The sequence below is a fragment of the Fusarium poae genome, assembly GCF_019609905.1.
Source record: "Fusarium poae strain DAOMC 252244 chromosome Unknown contig_1, whole genome shotgun sequence".
Taxonomy (NCBI): Eukaryota; Fungi; Ascomycota; class Sordariomycetes; order Hypocreales; family Nectriaceae; genus Fusarium; species Fusarium poae.
This window is the reverse complement of record NW_025408659.1, coordinates 1,680,696-1,698,271: the sequence shown is the minus strand read 5'-3', so window position 1 is coordinate 1,698,271 and position 17,576 is coordinate 1,680,696. Positions and strand designations below refer to the sequence as shown.

Sequence of the window (17,576 nt, the reverse complement as noted above, 5' to 3'; positions counted from 1 at the left end):
TACCGAGTTTTACATTTCACAAGCCTATGCCTTGGTCCAGCCTGGTCTCTCTATATGGTCTTGGGGCTCATCATTGGCCATCATGTCAACAACGCAGTGCCGTGTAGTCTTCCAAAAATGGGCTATACTACAAGGTTTCATCCATATGAGACTTAAGGTTCAAACATCCGACTGAGCAACAAGACTGCTTATGAGAAACCATAAGAGCAAAGAAGAACCTATTATTGTTTTACAACTAGAAGCTACAAATACTAACCCTAGAACCAATCAGCAGGTTTTACTGACACCTAATCCGAGGACAATGAGAGTAATGGTTACATACAGTCTTTGGGTTCTTGCAGGCACTTAGGGATCACGCCGGATCGTTAACATCACCTTAATTACCCTTCCCAAGACAGCCATCTATGGCCTGAATGCCAAAGTCGATAATCCCATCCTGAATCGGCAATAGTTTGGACAGCTGTAGGTGAAAGTATGAAAAGTCTAGCAAGTATTCCGGCCAGAAACAGCTCCGGCAAAATTCAACACAGGACTTCGTCTCCTCCATCTTCCTCCCCCTCCTCCCCCTCCCCCTCTTCCTCTTCCTCTTCCTCTTCCTCTTCCTCTTCCTCTTCCTCTTCCTCTTCCTCTTCCTCTTCCTCTTCCTCTTCCTCTTCCTCTTCCTCTTCCTCTTCCTCTTCCTCTTCCTCTTCCTCTTCCTCTTCCTCTTCCTCTTCCTCTTCCTCTTCCTCCTCTTCTTCTTCTCTCCCTTCTTCTTCTCATCAAGGAATTAAATCAGAGGCAGTCTACGGAGCATCACTTATAGGTTGGTCAACTCTCAACTCTACCTATACTTTACGGCCTAGCCCAGTCTAATAAGCTACCAGACAATCGAATCCCTGCTATCATCTTCATATCTTCACGAAACACCCCACCCGTAGTAATTGCTGTGCCTTTCGAATGGCTCTTCCTGCTGTCATGAGTACTACCCGAGATGATCGAGATCGTTCCGAACATGTCAGGAGCACTTCCTGGCTAGGAGAGCGAATGTGCCTAGTGCAAAGGCATTGGAGGTTGCTCTTGACGGTCTATTCTGTGATCGTACTGGGAGTCATCACTTGTGGGATAACCGGTATGTCAACTTCACCTTCCAGCCTCGCTATGCGTCATCGTCTTACAACCAATGACAAACAAACAGGCACCATTGAGAAACCTTTGGATCTGAAAGGGAGGTCTTGGGGGGGTTTTGATGAGCGTCCATCGACCGCCACGTGCTACCGGCAGGAGCGAACGGCAATGCTTCTTGCTTTTCTCTTGGGATCGCTTGGTATCGATCAGTTCTACGCCCACCACTGGCCTCTAGCCGTGTTCAAGCTCTTGACTCTCGGTGCTGGTGGGATCTGGTGGTTCGTCGACGTTGTGTTATGGATGGTAGGTGGCGTGTATGGCACACCGGGATGCCCAGGAGGGAGTGAACATTCTTGGCAGTTCTAGCGAGCGGTCTGGTTTTTTGGCCACCTATGCGGATGATATATATATATATATATATCTGGAAGGCGCTTGAGTAAATGAGTCGTTTAACGAGTTGGGTTCGTCCTGATTCATCAGGCTGTATGGTGAATGGGAGTCTTCGGTTTGACCGCCGTACCCTGCAACTCAGAGTGCAAGCTTGTTCAAAGAACAGAAGAACAGCCAATTCACTTCCGGCGCGGCAAACATGTATTCTATCAAAGAACAGAAATTTTCGAGAAGATAGCAGATCAAAACCGGCTTGATCCACACCCTCTTCGAGATTTCTCGTCGCTGTTCCCATATCACCCTGGATGTACGAATATCGTCGAGATCACGGCATGCCAACCTCCCCTCCATCTTTCTGTTGAAGATTTGACAATCCGCGACAAACAAGGGCAAGTGCTTCCATGTCAAACCTTCTTGTCTTGAGATCCGCCACTTGCTTTCTTAGCTCCTCTACTTCTCTTTTCGCCCTCTCAACTCCTTCCGAAGATACACGTCGAGCGTTATTCATCGCTTCTGCAATCCTCTCGTCACGATCATCTCGATCTGCTTGCACAAGGTTCGATGCTGCACTGTGAATCTGGTTCAGCAATACAAGGGTCTGACTCAATCGAGCTTTCCCGGCATGGGTATTCCGCTCGTCATTGGCGATCCGCCTATTTTCGTCTTCTGCTGCTTGTCTTCTCGTGCCGGCCAACAAAGGATTCACTGTCTCGTCCGCTCTGGTGGATTCTGAGATCGTGTTGAACGCTTTCTCAGTAGCCCCCGCTTCGATGATCGCAGTGTCCAACTCCTTTTCGGCGTCTCTAAGCTCACTTCCGACACGCTTTTTCTTCTTCGGCGATCCGCTGGCACTCTCTTTGGGCACAAGACAGCTGATCTGTGATGGATGTTCCTCTGACACGATCAGTGTCCTGATCTGGGTGATGATATATTGACAAGGTAGGATGCTTGATGGTTGCTGGGCGGGAAGAGGTGAGCTGGCCATGATCGTCGGTTTGTTGGATTTTCCATGCAATGCTTTGATCCTCTCTACCACCGGTAATGTCGTCGAAAGCGATGGTGAGTTTGTATCGAGTGAAGTGATCATGCCCAGGAAATTCTCCCTCACATTCATCGGCTTTATAGTTCGCGTCACGTCTTGTGGTGTAATAAAGCGCCTCATTGTCTCTAGAACGAATATTCCGCAACTTGTGCCATCCTTTTGCTGTGCAGATTTCTATTCAGGTCAGACGCGCCGAGTAGTGAAAAGTGAGGAGGTTGGAGTTCTACCTTCCTATAGAACGCAGTTGTGTAATGAGGGTAGTGCTCTTTGATCCACCGTATGAAAAAGACCTTTACTTGCTCCGAACGTGCTGCATCTTCCAAAGAGTCGTAGAAGTCTAAGCGAACAGACTTGGATCCGGAATCAGCTTCATAGTCAGATTCGGATACCAAAACGCAGAGCGTCCAGTGGCTGGAACTCTTGTGATGTAAGGGGATATATATCTCATCGCCCGGCTTCGGGATGTTCTTTAGTTTGGACGGGATCTTTTCTCCATCGACGTCAAACCGCACGGGATCCAGAATCTGTATCGGGGTCTTTGATGACGGGAGGCCAAGCTTGAAGACTTCACTGACGATACATATAGTATTGTCACACAATCTTTCGTTTTTTGTCAGCTGTGAGTTAATTTTATCGGCTTGCTCAGTCACTGAATTTAGTGTGCTTTTTCGTTGCAGTTCCTCGTCATCTGTTGATAATTGAGTGGTGACGTCAATCCATTCGTCGCGAGCTACCTACTTTGCGTTTCTTATGCGGCCCCGAACCTGGGCTTGCCTCTGGTGGCGGTGAGGCTGGTAGTGACGATGATGGTGACGTTTACTTTTTACTTTTTACTTTTTACTTTTTACTTTTTACTTTTTTTACTTTTTACTTTTTTACTTTTTTACTTTTTTACTTTTTTACTTTTTTACTTTTTTACTTTTTTACTGTTTTACTTTTTTACTTTTTTACTTTCTTATCTTATATTCCCACGTTTTCACTTTTTCACTTTCCATTTTCACGTCTGACTAGGGTTTCAACAGTTCTTTACAGAGACGATCGGCCATTGTATACACGGTACGTCATGTTCTCTACTCTTTTCCTTGCACTATCGTTGAATCCGTCTCTAGCTGCTCTGTTTGTGCCGGAAACATGTCGGGCAACTGCTTTCTGATGGGAGGTAAAGTAACTCGCGGCATTGTAGACCTTCGATTCAATGGATTTCGAATACTCGACGGATAGTGGCTTATTTGGCCATTTATTGTCTGAACCATTACGCCTCTCTGCAGGCCCGCGTGGTGCGGGATAATGGTTCCGCCGGTGCTTTGCCTGTTTGGATGTCCTGCCAAACCTCCCCGTGGTTGAGCGTGTTGATAATGTGGGAAGCGCCAGGTGGTCATCATCTGTAATTGCTGCTGGCACGTTCTCGGTCTTCGATGCCTCAGTGGTGCGGGTAACCCTCGTAACTGCCCAGACCGGTGCTCGACGCTTCCGGTCGAGGCCGGGGGAGGCCCCTGAACCACCGTTGGAGAGGGGATAGGAGCGGGCATCAGCTGTCTGGGTTCTTGACGCCTCTGATCGTGTTCTTCCTGTTCTTTCATAACCCATTGGAGTGTATCTGGTTTTATGTGCCCGTCTTGGGGAGGTGCCGTGGTCGTCAACTGTAAGGCGGCAGGGTTGACGTAGATACTCGTGTCAAGTATCGAGCCGTGTTGCTGCTCTGGAGCGTTACTGAAAGCCATTGACCCATGACTCCCATCAGGCCGAGCCGTGTTCTGAGGGCTGACAGTGCAAGGCCAGTACGCGCTGGGAGGCGCAGAAGTGTCCAATAGCGTCATCTTGTGAAGTTTTTCAACAGAGAGGATTTTTTTTGTCGGTTGAGGTTTGCAAAGAAATTCGATCAGCTCTGGTCGTGGCATGAACCTCTGTATACAATAATTTGTGTGCAACATTGTACAACGACCTGCACATATGTATGCACTTCAATCTCGGTATTGTACCATTGGAGACAGATAGGTAGAAAGGTCTATTTTGGACACAAGCGCAAGTGTAAAAGTGGGGGCGACTTCATCCCCGGTCCGGACCCGCCGTCGAAGAACAGACAATTTTGGATGGTTTTTTTTTTCCGCCTTTGCCTTTTCCCAGTGAGCAATGAAAGTTGCGAGGCTGAGGGTTTTCATGACATGATATCGCTCCTCTCATGGCATTGTGGCATAGGGGCTTCCGGAAGACAGGCTCAGCAAAAACTATTCATTAGCACTTGCCGTGACAGCAAACAAGTTAGTCGTATTATACATGTGGATTATGCTCAAAACTTATGCAAGGTAGTGGTTCTATTTATTGCTCTGAAAAACAAGAAAACAAATTAGACAAAATCAGGGATACTGCTCAAGCATGATGGGCTGTCACTTGAAGAATCTAAGCTATAGGATCCGAATAGTAAGACTGAGCCACCGTAACGCCTATGGTCCTAAGTTGCAGATGCTGCGGCAGCAACGGTTGACAACAAGGGGGAAAGAATATTGCTGGACTCGAATCGCACAAGGTATCGCAAAACACGCAATGACGGCGTTTCGAATCGTGGATGACGTCTCCTATAAGCCCTAAAGAAAGACTGATAATTTTGGGCGATATTGCATCCAGCTCTCTTCCGATAAAAGTTCCGATGGGTATATACTCTTCAAAAATACCAACAAGGATTATGTTTGGGGAGCGTGGTCCAGTTGTGATATGCTACACTCCCGTGCGCGGGTTGCTGTCCGATGGTTGTAACTTCGATTGAAGGGTCGTAGTGAGTCCATTGCTCTTGTTGCGGGTGTACTGATGGTGGATAGTATTGTTCAGTCGTATCAGGTGTATGCTGTGGTTCCGACACCGCCGGCTGCTGAGGCTGTACCGTGTGTTGCTGGGCATGCTGATGGTATTGAATCGTAGCCGCTTGATACTCCGCTGTTGCGTATGCAGTTTGGTACGTATAGAAGCCGTCCTCGACGATAGGGCCAGGAACAGAGGTTGGATAAAAGGTGCTGGGGCTGCTCTGGATCGACGCCGAAATTCCTGGAGCCGACTTCGGCGTCTCCAAGGCAAGTGGCTCCACTTGTTGCGATAAGTGGTAATGAGTAGGCAATGAGCTTGCCATCGTGGAAACGCCAGGGATCCCTTGCTCGGTTACGTAGTACGCCTGGTGTGGCATGGCTCCGGATGGATGACCAAGTTGAGCGTCGATGTGTTGTTCGTGCACTGTAGGCCCATGATACTCATGAGGCACAGCGGTGGGAATTTCATGACAGTCCTCATAACGGTATGGCATACGGTACCCACAAACCTGCGTCTCGGAGTCGGCGTCAGAGGGTGCACGATGGAGCGTGCCGTTTGGAGTTGCTGCTTGACCCATGGAAGCCACGTCGCGAGGCAAACAGGCCATGGAAGAGTGCTGGAGAGGGAAGGAGACTCGTCATCATCAGAACCCGAGGGGCAGTGGTCGACATCATCTCGGTTCATGCCTTGCCTGTGCAATCCCCGTTGATACTTGACCATAGTAGCCTTTCCCCGAAACCTAGGTTGCCTGTCAGCAAAGGATTCTGTTGATGAGGTTATCGTGACTTACCTCTCAGAGCAGCCATCGAGGGCGCATCTATACGTTCGCTTTTTGTTGTGTACTTTCTGGTGCCGCCCGAGAGAAGAACCCTGCGTTTGTTGATTAGCTACAGTTACGTATCAGTCACTGGAGTTGTTCTGCACTCACATCACAGAATCGTTTGCCACAACCGATGTGCTGACACTCATACGGCTTTTCCCCTGTGTGCGTTCGAAAATGAATAGTCAACGCACTTCGCTGAATAAATCTTTTCCCGCATCCATTAACAGAGCATTCATAACGCCGGTGATTAGTATGTGTACAATAATGTCTTTTTAAATCACACTTTCGGCGAAAGCTCTGCATTAGAGGTTAGCAAGAAAATTCCGGACTGCGGACTTTTAAGCAACAAACCTTTGTGCACAACTGCCAGTCACACTGATATCTATGGGTAAAAGGCTCGTTCCCGACCGATTTCATTGGTTCCATGTTTGTCTTTGGCAAGTGTCGACGTGTCTTTGAGGCAAATATGTTGAAAATGGTGAAAAGGGTAAGCAGTAAATAAGAGTTGGATAGACAAGAGTTGGGTAGATCGCTGACAGGCTGAGAAAGATCGATGGGTAGTATGAGGCGTTGAGATTAGATTGTACATAAAGCAGAGATCGTAATATGTCGTGACTAAGCTCGATCTGAGAACCAAGAGGTTTCTAAAATACAAAAGACTTGAATCAGCTGGGTGACAATGTATGTATATATATATATAATATTGGCGATGGTTGAGAAGGAATGGTCAAAGGTGGGCTATAGAAAATCGGCGAAGACAAGGGTCCAGGTTGAGTGGGACCTCAGTACTGAAATGTCTCGCGCTCATGTAAGACCTAATCCAGGCTTGTCCAGTGGACCGGAAACAAGAACTTTAATCGGGGCCGGAGGAGGGCTATACGCCAGAAAGGAGGAATGTCGCTATGGACCGTTGCTTCTTGGGGGATGATGGAACAGGCTCAGAAGGAAGGACAAGGGAGTATAGGGGTAATGGCTGGTCGGATTCTGAACGACGGAACTTCGATTGTACGACCAACAACGTAACGTAGTCCCACCAAGTTGGCTCCGAATACCGAGTCGTTAGAACAGACCATGCAGCGTCTGGTTGAGTTGGGCTCGAGTCAGGTAGACTGGATATTTGATAAAGCTCCATACGAGATAATAACAATAATAGGGGGAGGGCGACAGATGTCAACGAAAGACCACCAGGCTCTGCACTGGTCTGGTCCCGCTAGGTAAGGGTGACGGATTTCAGAGAAGGGGTGTGTAGTTAACGCAAGGCAAGGTCGTGAAGAACCGAGTACCATATCGGTACAGTATCCAGGGCCATGCGGATGCTAGATACCAGGATGAGGACAGTAGCCACCTCGAGCTGCAAAGATGGGCCCTCGCAAAGCTGACCTGTTTGGTAGGTGTACGGCGAGCACGGCATGGTATCTATATAGCTACATACATGCATATCCATATCCATCCACCGGGGCTAACGATGAGCCACGCAGGAGATCAGAGAAGTCAGGGGATTCCTGTCTGCAACAGTGGGCTTCAATGGGTCATGTCTAGTCACACAGGGAACATCAGGTTTGTTCACCAGTCCCTAATACGTCTGACATTCCGACTCCATGAGTGACGACTCCATGAGTGACGACTCCAACGTCCCTCCAAGCAATATTGTCAAATGTCATGGCATGTCAGTCTCAGTAAACACCCTGTAGCATTACTTGGAGACGCTTGACCCTGTCCATCACTTTCTCCTTCTTCCTGTATATTGATCTCTTGTACGCCAGATATGCCAGTATAAGTGTCTGACTAGAGAAACTTGCACTTACTTAAAAGGGGCAACTCTTGTTCTTACATCCAGTTCTGGGTACAAGAGTATGTGCAATATCGTATAACGATCTGCAGGTGAATGTGCACTTGAACCTTAGTCTAGCACCACTATGAGACATAAATGTAGAGAGGACTAGCATGGACGTAAGTGAAACTGTAAAAAGGGGTGGGTTCATCCACGCCGAGAACATTTGTACTGCGTTCTTCGGTCTGGCACCACCGCTGAAGAACAGGTAATTTTGGATGTTCTCCAAAGTCGATCCAGTTTTTTTAATATCTATTTTATTTCTATCGTTTTTTCTTTCTTTCTTTCTTTCTTTTTTCGTTCGTTTAACCTAAGCCACCTGTCCGATAGATTTGCTTGGCTGAACCATCATGGATGGTTTTCGTTCGCCTTCCTCAACTTCCTAAACAGGCAGTTTCAGAATCGCAGGCTATCGGGCTGGGCCCTTGCACATAATGTGGAGAGGCAGAAGCGACTGTCGATCCAGCTGTCAAACCCCTGCGTCTGACACGGCCATAGCCGCAGAGCAGCCCCCCCCCCCTTGTCATGGCTAAGACCCCCACGTCTGCAAGGCTTCGTTCGAGAACTTGTACTCAGCAGGCAGGCAGCATGCTACTCGTGGACCGTTTCTAACTGACGCTTCTGTCTTTCTTCAGCAAGACAGCGATTCCATCGCGAGACTATGCGAGGCCAGCGAGGCGGCAATCTCGACGATCCCAACGCGACAAGAGGCGCTGCATCTTGTCGGCGCTCCGATGCAGCAATGTGGCTGTCGCCCTGCTCAACGAGGACACTGACGACTTCGCTGCCAAACGCTGCTCCATCAAGGAACTTTTCTATCTTGTCCACAGATAAACCGTTTGCCGTGGCTAGGGTGCAGATGAAGACCAACACACGCGAAGAGCTTATGTGAGCGATACGTGAGGCGACAACGAGCAGACAATCTGACCCAAGCCTCGAACGGATCCATGTGTTCAACTCGTGGATGTTCGGGCGGGACGAGAGCCCTGTTAGCAAGGCTCTCTGCGTTCTGCTTACGTCAATGTTAGGCAGGTCCAATCTGATCCAGTCGATCAGGTCATCACTACGCCCCAGTGCCTTTTTGGCGTGGCTGGGATATAATCTGACAAACCTGGGCCGGGTTGAGGTGTGATCGATGACCTCGAGTTTGATACTTGCCAACTTGTTGACGGCCGAGTATTCGAGCTTTGGGTGAAGTCGCTTCATCTCCCGTAACCTGTCTGTCATCGCCCAAATTAGACATCACAATCCTGTCGAGAGACATGTGTGGCGACGTGAAGACAAACCAAGTGAAGCTTCAAAGTCCTTCTTGCCCTCGAGGCAGACCCATCCTGATTTAGCGTCATTGTGAAATTGCCAATCCGCAACGCCGCAGTCCTGCAGCCAGTGGCTCAGGAGCTCCCGTGCACCCCCAAAAGGGATCTAAAAGGAATGTAAGCGACGGACTGGCATGAGTGACATGAGTGGCTGTGACTGTGGGAGATGGCGAGGTTTGTTTACATTATATATAGGAACATAGTAACGCTCGCTGCTGAGACCAGCTGGCACATCGATAAGATGTGTGGGCAGATCGAGGGCAATTCGTGGCATGCTCTCGTGTTATGTTCTTCACGTCGCAAAGTTCTCCGGTATTTCTTCGTAGGTTGGCAAGTGATCGGGACAGACGATGTTTTCAGCACAAGGACAAGTGTGAGCGAATCGTGTTTATGATAGATTACAACATCTCTTGTGATGAACTAAAATCGGTTCATACCAAAACCAGCTCCTACAGGAGACAGCCCGTTCTAGATTAATCGACTGAGAACGTCTGGCAGGTACTTTTCAGGCTGAAATCGAAGGCCTTTTACCTTGCGGGGCTGGGGCTTTCTACTTCAAACGCGTGTCTACCCTATCCTTGAGGTTTGTGTCCTTGAAAGCGCCAGACACAAGCTATAAAACTGAGGCGGGCCTGATTTGTACTTTAAACGGCCTTGACATCAACCAGCTGATGTGTAATAAGATAAGCATGTGTAGTACGGGCTGTAGCACTGTGTCAGTTAGCCTTGTGCTGTACAGTAAAGATAGGAATCGGTTGTCCATCAACCCCAACCCTCTTCGATCGATCTTAGCACAGAGATCCTATTGAAGAAGTCTATTGGCAATAAAAGGGGTCCGATGGATGGCTTTTTGCACACAGATCCTCCTCCTCCTCTAACGGAGGTTAAGCAATAACAACAGCAGGGTCATGCGCAGGATGTTTTTGGTATGCAGTTCAGATAGTCTATTTTCCACTCGTCCACCAGTAAGCGGAATACGCAAAGCTACGCTGTATCAAGCCGTTGTACCCAAATCTGGATCAGACCACACGAGAACGCATTCGCCAATCACAAAGCCCCCGAACTTACCACATAAGCGTTCGACTTTTTACTAGGTGCTTCCGGCACACCACGTCATCCACTCTGTACTCGTCACAGCTCTGGCTGCTGCTTTTGCTAAAGTTCACACCAAACAGTATCCCGTCTACCCTGGACTTTTTTCTCCAACCTTCGAGAGTCAGCGGGGCCTCCCTGAACTGGTCGCAAAACGACTTTGCGGATATCATTCGCGAAGCCACTGCCATGGTGGGGCCGCTGTTCCGGCCGTTACAAACCGGCCATTGTTGGACTTCACCTTCTTCTGGCTCGGTGTTCTGGCTGGGCACTGCCTCTTCGGACGAGCTAGTGGTACTGCGCATCAGCGTCGTAGGAGGAGGCTGTTTTGTACTTGTAGTCGTGACTGAACTAGCTTTTCCTTTCCACTCAATTTCCGATGTAGAGGCAGCGTCAACTAGCGTCTCTGTGACATCGCTAGCCGGCTTGTTTCCATTTGCCGCCATAGTTGTGCGAGTTTCCAAGGGAGATGTATTCTCTGCGGAAGTCGGGTTGGATGCGCTGCTGCCAGAATCCATGTCTGTCGTTCTGTCTGTTGGTGGGGGTCAGTCATTTTATCACCGGGTGCAGTGATAGGACTGGTTGTGGTCTCGTCGGAGCTACTTCCAAAAGTCGCAGACGACGCCGTCTGCTGCGTGAGTCTTGGGGTGATTTGTGTTTCCTGTTCCCCGTCTATTGGTGAGGTACTGGGAAGATCACGCGACATGGTCGTTTGTGAGGACATTGTCATATCGGGGCCGTATGGAGGACCTGAATGAAACTGACAGTAACAAAGGGGCTTAGCGGCGGAGGACCCTCTGGTCGGTCTTTCAGGTGCTTCCGTGGTGCTGTCTGTAAGTAACAGGGTAACCTCCCGAACTGTTGTTTCTTCTAGACGAGAGGTCAACACAGAGTGACCGTTACTGACATCGCAAGCGGCGCACAACAGCGCGTAGATCAACAACCAGAGTAAGGGATACATGGTCCAAAAGTTTGCAATACTCGTAGTTCGCGAACTGCTGCTCGAAGTCGACTTGATATATCACCCTTTCTAGGAAACGGCTCCAGGGACTCGCTCACATGCAGCGCGAGGACGGATGCGGACGTCACCTTCGAGCTTATGCATGGCACCTATTACTCTTCGTCGTCCGTACCGCTCATTTTTAGACCATGGCCGACGAGACTGGTCTCAGACATTATAGTACTCAGAGCGTCGTTCGAAGGCCCCCCTGAACAATGTCGGCCGATCTGGACTTACGGAGCTTGTCAACCTTATCATGTGTATGTAACCTTCCATAGCAATCTGCGACACGTTTCTGATCTTCCTTCGACTCAACAGCTTGTGTGACCGCAAAATAACGGACTGGTTCGGCAAGAGATGAGTTGCTGTAATGCCCTCTGTGTGGAAATGAGACGCCCTATATTCTGTATCGCATTAGGATAACCTTTCTCCGACAATTTGTCGGTAGAGGTCTAGGGCTGTCCGATGGAGCTGCTCGGTCCGGTCATATTGGCCCCGCTGACGATAAAGTCGACGCGAGTGACGCCATACTGCACTGGTTCCTCTCAAGCACCTCTCGTCTTCAACACATGCTGTCTGCCAGCACGGGAGCTCTATCATTCGGTTCCGATTACTTCGGCCATTCTGGTGGCTCCCTCGGGCTGAAGACTCCTCAAACTGAAAACTAACAATCACCGTAGAGACGATGATCGCATCTCCATTGAATTCACTTATAACCAGCCACGTCGCCATCGATATCATATGCCGACGCACCGAGAAAAGCATGAATTGATGATCATGCAGAGACAGACGTCGAGGCCCACAGCTGGATGACCAACAAGGACGGTCGTCTAGTTCGTTCCACGTTATGTTCTCAGTGGTCATGTGTCCATTGATAATTGTACATCTTGTATGGAAATCCCCAAGAACACGACTCTTCCTGATGGACAGCCAACAACTGTACTTCCCAAGACAGCTACTTGTCCACTACGGCATTCAAGAGGGGGCCAAAGTAAGTCTTTCCCAGTGTGAGAAATAGGCGGTTCAGTCCAGTCCAGACACCCTGGACTGGACCGCCTATGTAACAGGAAGCACTGGACTGGACCGCCCAGCAGTCCAAAGGGCTTGGACTGAACCGCCTGCCTTAACTGGACTGGTGCCAAGGTCGGACCAAAATTTGATATGGCGATCAAGTTTCGGTGTTGTTGTGCCTAGTTATGCTTCAGCAGCCGCCTGCGCAGCCAGCCTGCCGTACGGCCAACTTTTTACTCTGCAATATCTGCTTTATAGATTTCGAAGGTATGTAGGCCGGTCAAATAATCATAGTTTCCACCAAGCTCAACCAATCAGATTGCACTATTTACTCACCTAACAATATGGCTATTTCCCACACTGGTCTTTCCCTACCACCACGACCCAAGTATCGTCGATACAGGTCAGTATCGCAGCCTTCGAGCATCGCCATGCCGTGGCAAACTCAGCAGAAGCCTGCGAGCCATCTGGCAAAGCAAACGTGCCACGATTGGTAACAATACCACGTTCGTCGGGCGTAAAAGAAAGAACGCCTGCATATCGATCCAATGAAAAGCCGTTTTTACAGCGACCTGTCTCGACATCCCAGATCCGTATCTTCTTGTCACTAGAGCTCGATACAACTTTTTTCGAGTCGTGCGAGAACACCACCGAGTCAACCTCGTCATCCTGGCCCTGCAGCACTTGCTTGCACTCGCCCGTCTCTGCGTCCCAGATCCGTACCGTCTCGTCAGAGGAGCCCGATGCCACCTTTTTTGAGTCGTGGGAGACCACCAAGGAGTGACTATAGTCGTCATGGCCCTCTAGTACTCGCTCACACGCGCCCATCTTTGCGTCCCAGATTCGCACTGTCATGTTTTTCGAGGCCGCTGCGATCTTTTTCGAGTCATGCGAGAACACCACCGAGTTGACTTCGTCACTATGGCCCTGCAGCACTTGCTTGCACTCGCCCGTCTCTGTATCCCAGATCCGTACCGTCTCAGAGCCCGATGCGATCTTTTTCGAGTCGTGCGAGAACACCAAGGAGTGAACTATCTGGCTATGACCCTCTAGCACTCGCTGGCACTCGCCTGTCTCTGCATTCCAGATCCGTATCGCCTCATTATAAGAGCCCGATCATATCTTTTTTGAGTCGTGCGAGAATGCCACTGAGAAGACCGTACTGATATGGCCCTCCAGCACTTTCTCACACTTTCCAGTCTCTGCATCCCAGATCCGTACCGTTATGTCAGAAGAGCCCGACGCCACCTTTTTCGAGTCGTACGAGAACACCACCGAGTCGACCCAGTCGCTGTGGCCCTCTAGAGTCAACAAGCATGAGTCCCAGTTTTCCTCAACCTTCGGCAGATTACTTACCCACTTTGGAATAGCGTTCTCAAATATCTTTCTCGCGATACTCTTGCTTGGTGCGAAAGCTAGACAACAATAAACCTGTAGCGGTGCTTCGGCAATCACGGAGAAATTGAGCTGAACAAATCGCACTGCGTCAGCTACAAAAGCCAATAGGCTTGAGTCTTCGCGGTTCTAACCCTTGTTAGCAAGGTTGAAGCGCCAAGACACGAAGACAAACCTCTAGCCATCTTGCCAGTGACCTAAGTGAGTCGAGACATTCCTTGACTCGGCCCAGTAAACTCATCGCTTCCAGCCAATGCAGAAAATGTGTCGTTAAGAAATCATAAACTTTCTCGCTGTCGTTCAATCCGGGATCACCCTCCATCTGATGATAAACCCAGTACATGCAAGCATATTGAACTTGTGCAGGAATGTGTTCCTCAAGCTCTGAGCTGTCTACCGTAGATCTGCGCATTCCCGGGAAAGATAGGCCGCATATGTTCTCACGCAAACCACCCCACATGACGCGCAAGCAGTGTTTCGCCAAGGTTTGGTGGGCATGTCTTTTGTCTACCCGGAACTCGCTTTCTTTTGTGATGGGATAGTCTAGAAATGACAATTGCAGCAACCGCACAGGCTCTTTGCGTCTTGGTGGCACGCTGAGAACCGAATGGAGTGTGTCAAGTCTGTTGTCTACCACTTCGGGATCGACCTCGAGCAGCTGCGACAAGGCCGAAACTGAAAGAGGATTGGCAAGCATGACTATACTGCCAACTATCATCTTAAAGTCTTTGATGATCTCCTCTTTGCCATCTTCTGAAACATCAGCGATCAGCGAGTCTAGAACGGGCCCATAAGTTCGGTCCAACTGAGATACGTGACCTTTACTCCCGTAGTCGAGAACCTTACGCAACTGGACCCGAGGGCTGTTGCGATTCCGATCATCAATGAAGTGACAAACGGTTGCAGCAAAGATAAAGAGCGGAACAGCCAGTTGGGTGAGCCTCTGCACCGTCGAGCAACCTGGTCAATCTGGTGGCAGCTTCCGTTCGTCGCCCACAGTCAAGTTGTAATCATGGCGAATCCTCTCGAACTCTTTATGCAAAAAGACAGCTATGCCGTGCTTGACGATGTCTGCCGGGATTTCGTGCAGAACCAGGCTGGCGATCAATTCAACCATCAACTCAATCCCGTCAATTTTATGGAAGTTGAAGTCACGTGCATCAATTCAATCAATTCCATTTGACACTCCCATTGATTGTTTCAATTCCACCTAGATGCTTTCAACGTTGACCATCGGTTGAAACTGTCGTTAATGGCAGTGGTTCAGGGTAGCGCCCAGTCCGTGTAGTCCCATAAGTCGCATCCACAGGACCCCTGCTAATACTTTTGCCCCGTATTTTTGATGCACGTGCCAACTGCACCTAGCATTAGGGGTTTATGAACGCGTCTCAGCTGTCGTCGCGCCCCATGACCCTTGCAGAAAGATCATTGCGTGCATTCTATTCCTTTCCTAATCTTCAAATGGACGCCAACGTACCTGTCAAGTGCCAGAGTCCCGACTGCAGCGCACCTAGTGCTTCACCTAATAACTTGGATGCTTCGCCAGGAGATTGGAAAGCCTTCCCATGGCACAAGTTTCCGGGTTTCTCGATTTCGGAACGCGTTGGCAGGCAGACTTCGTGGGTTTGGCAGCACGGCTTTGACATTCAAGCCCGCGATTCTCCCACGAAGAGGAAATGGGTTTGCAAGCATTGTCTTCGGAAAGCTAAGCCCAAGATGACAGACTTCTCTGCTGTTGGCACCCAGAATATCGAGAAACATCTGTTCAGGGAGCACGGACTTGTCGATAAGTCCGGGAGGAGGAAGCCACCCGCTCTTTGGAAGGGAAAGCAGGAGAAGACTCCCTCAAGGAACATTGTGGAGATGCTGAATCTTGACACCTCAGACCCTAAAGAGCAAGCCATCGCGAACGCCCTCATACAGCGTTTCGACAGGGACCACTTCCAGAGACTGCTCCTTGAGTGGGTGATCGACGCCAATATCTCTTTTCGCCAGCCCGAGCATGGGCGGCTTCGACGTATATTCGAATACCTGAACCCATCAGTCGCAGCGACGAATGCTCATATCTCTCATGACACGGTTCGAAGGCGAATCATCGACCTTCATCTCCAACAAAAGACACGCATAATCGACCACCTGAGGAGTGTTCCAGGTCAAATTCATATTGCGTTCGATGGCTGGCGTTCAAGGAATCGGCATGCTCTGTATGGGATTGTCTGCTTTTATGTTGACAAAAATGGAATCCCGTCGAAGTTGGTCCTTGGCCTACCGGAGTTGAAGAATTGCCATTCGGGGGGAAATATTGCAGCCCAGATCCTCGAGATCTTGGAGAGCTATGAGATACTCGATAGGGTGGGGTACATCACGCTTGACAACGCCGGGAATATGGATACAGCAATGGAGGACATTGCGGAGGCGCTGGGATTCGATCCGAAGAAACGGAGAGTGCGATGCTTCGGCCATGTGCTCAACTTGGTGGTGAAAGCCCTGTTGTTTGGGTACAAAGCTGAGGCTTTTGAAGCAGAAATTGATGGAGAATCTGTTTCTGGCGCTGCCCAGCACGAGACCTGGCGAAAGAAAGGTCCCATTGGGAAGCTCCATAACCTGGTCCATTGGATCCATCGGTCTGACAAGTTGACCTATCGTCTCCGTGCGCTGCAGGAAGAACTTTTTCAGCATTCTGACAACCCCAAGATTCGAGCAAGGAAGCCTGTCGACGTTGTTCGCGATAACCAGACGCGGTGGTTGTCGACCCTGTATATGATGCGACGCGGTCTCTTGTTGCGTCCTTTTCTGGAGGACCTAGTTGAGAAGGTCACGCTTGAATTCAACAAGGAATGCCGCAACGGGGCTAGACGGAGGGAAGAGATACCGCTCTGTCTCCGGGAGGAGAGTCTTCTTGGGGAGAAGGACTGGAAAGTAATTGAGTTGATGGACAAGGTGCTGCTTGGTTTCGAGGAGGCACTCCGGATGCTTGAAGGAGATGCTCAGAGCCAGGTACGTAAAGGTGGCCGTATTGAGGCATATGGCAATATGTGGGATGTTGCTTCAACGTATGAATTTCTGATGGAACGTCTGGAGGAGTGGAAAGCAGCAGCAGAGAATTACCTGGATCCTGAGCACTTCAGGATAAACATCAACCTGGGGTGGGATAAGTTGAACGAGTACTGTACGAAACTGGACGAGACGCCAGCTTGCTATGCTTCCGCCATTCTAAATCCGGCCTCACGTTGGGGATATTTCGAGAATACGTGGACCGACAAAGCACAGCTGCCATGGCTTCAGGAGGCAAAAAGAATGGTGAAGACTCTATGGGAGGAAGAGTATAAATCACTACCGAATGTTTCGAATTCAGATGAGGAACCTCCATTCAAGCGTTTAAAGGCAATGAGTGCTCTCGAAAGACACCGAGCACACAGAACTTCGTCTCTAGCAGGCAGATGTCCTTTGGATAGGTCAGTGAACGCAGACCATGATGAATATGACCACTGGCTGTCGAGTCCGGACGTTAAGAGCGACCCTCTTGTCACGGATCCCATCCAATATTGGTGGGAGAGACGGAAAGATTACCCTCGACTGTCGCGAATGGCTCTTGACCTGCTTTCGGTACCGCCTATGTCGGCAGAGTGCGAGCGTTTGTTTAGTGTTGCTGGGCAAATGGTCTCACCGCTGCGGACTCGACTGGAGGCTAGCACGATAGGGATGACACAGACGCTAAGGTCATGGGTGCGGAATGGCCTAATCGACGCGGTGGATACGTTGGTTGACGTATC

General features: G+C 49.6%; 8 protein-coding genes across 8 annotated transcripts; 1 reads left to right on the top strand and 7 right to left on the bottom strand.

Annotated features, from left to right (window-relative positions):
• Nucleotides 1-521: 521 nt before the first annotated feature.
• Nucleotides 522-796, bottom strand: FPOAC1_013261 (uncharacterized protein; the record flags this gene model as incomplete). Its single annotated transcript, XM_044857602.1, has 2 exons — nucleotides 522-757; nucleotides 790-796. The coding sequence occupies 2 exons, from the start codon at nucleotides 794-796 to the stop codon at nucleotides 522-524; spliced, it is 243 nt and encodes an 80-aa protein (XP_044701785.1).
• Nucleotides 797-939: 143 nt separating this feature from the next.
• On the top strand, nucleotides 940-1,473 carry FPOAC1_013260 (uncharacterized protein; the record flags this gene model as incomplete). Its single annotated transcript, XM_044857601.1, has 2 exons — nucleotides 940-1,410; nucleotides 1,468-1,473. The coding sequence occupies 2 exons, from the start codon at nucleotides 940-942 to the stop codon at nucleotides 1,471-1,473; spliced, it is 477 nt and encodes a 158-aa protein (XP_044701784.1).
• Nucleotides 1,474-1,822: 349 nt separating this feature from the next.
• On the bottom strand, nucleotides 1,823-2,482 carry FPOAC1_013259 (uncharacterized protein; the record flags this gene model as incomplete). The annotated part of the gene is made up of 1 exon (XM_044857600.1): nucleotides 1,823-2,482. One exon carries the CDS (start codon nucleotides 2,480-2,482, stop codon nucleotides 1,823-1,825), a length of 660 nt encoding a protein of 219 aa, XP_044701783.1.
• Nucleotides 2,483-5,198: 2,716 nt separating this feature from the next.
• Nucleotides 5,199-5,942, bottom strand: FPOAC1_013258 (uncharacterized protein; the record flags this gene model as incomplete). The annotated part of the gene is made up of 1 exon (XM_044857599.1): nucleotides 5,199-5,942. The coding sequence occupies one exon, from the start codon at nucleotides 5,940-5,942 to the stop codon at nucleotides 5,199-5,201; it is 744 nt and encodes a 247-aa protein (XP_044701782.1).
• A 73-nt stretch (nucleotides 5,943-6,015) lies between these two features.
• On the bottom strand, nucleotides 6,016-6,304 carry FPOAC1_013257 (uncharacterized protein; the record flags this gene model as incomplete). Its single annotated transcript, XM_044857598.1, has 3 exons — nucleotides 6,016-6,074; nucleotides 6,126-6,205; nucleotides 6,264-6,304. The coding sequence occupies 3 exons, from the start codon at nucleotides 6,302-6,304 to the stop codon at nucleotides 6,016-6,018; spliced, it is 180 nt and encodes a 59-aa protein (XP_044701781.1).
• A 2,276-nt stretch (nucleotides 6,305-8,580) lies between these two features.
• On the bottom strand, nucleotides 8,581-9,579 carry FPOAC1_013256 (uncharacterized protein; the record flags this gene model as incomplete). The annotated part of the gene is made up of 3 exons (XM_044857597.1): nucleotides 8,581-9,209; nucleotides 9,276-9,411; nucleotides 9,490-9,579. The coding sequence occupies 3 exons, from the start codon at nucleotides 9,577-9,579 to the stop codon at nucleotides 8,581-8,583; spliced, it is 855 nt and encodes a 284-aa protein (XP_044701780.1).
• A 370-nt stretch (nucleotides 9,580-9,949) lies between these two features.
• On the bottom strand, nucleotides 9,950-10,915 carry FPOAC1_013255 (uncharacterized protein; the record flags this gene model as incomplete). Its single annotated transcript, XM_044857596.1, has 2 exons — nucleotides 9,950-10,008; nucleotides 10,513-10,915. 2 exons carry the CDS (start codon nucleotides 10,913-10,915, stop codon nucleotides 9,950-9,952), a joined length of 462 nt encoding a protein of 153 aa, XP_044701779.1.
• Nucleotides 10,916-12,756: 1,841 nt separating this feature from the next.
• Nucleotides 12,757-14,920, bottom strand: FPOAC1_013254 (uncharacterized protein; the record flags this gene model as incomplete). The annotated part of the gene is made up of 4 exons (XM_044857595.1): nucleotides 12,757-13,404; nucleotides 13,630-13,932; nucleotides 13,979-14,746; nucleotides 14,801-14,920. The coding sequence occupies 4 exons, from the start codon at nucleotides 14,918-14,920 to the stop codon at nucleotides 12,757-12,759; spliced, it is 1,839 nt and encodes a 612-aa protein (XP_044701778.1).
• Between the last annotated feature and the right edge of the window lie 2,656 nt (nucleotides 14,921-17,576).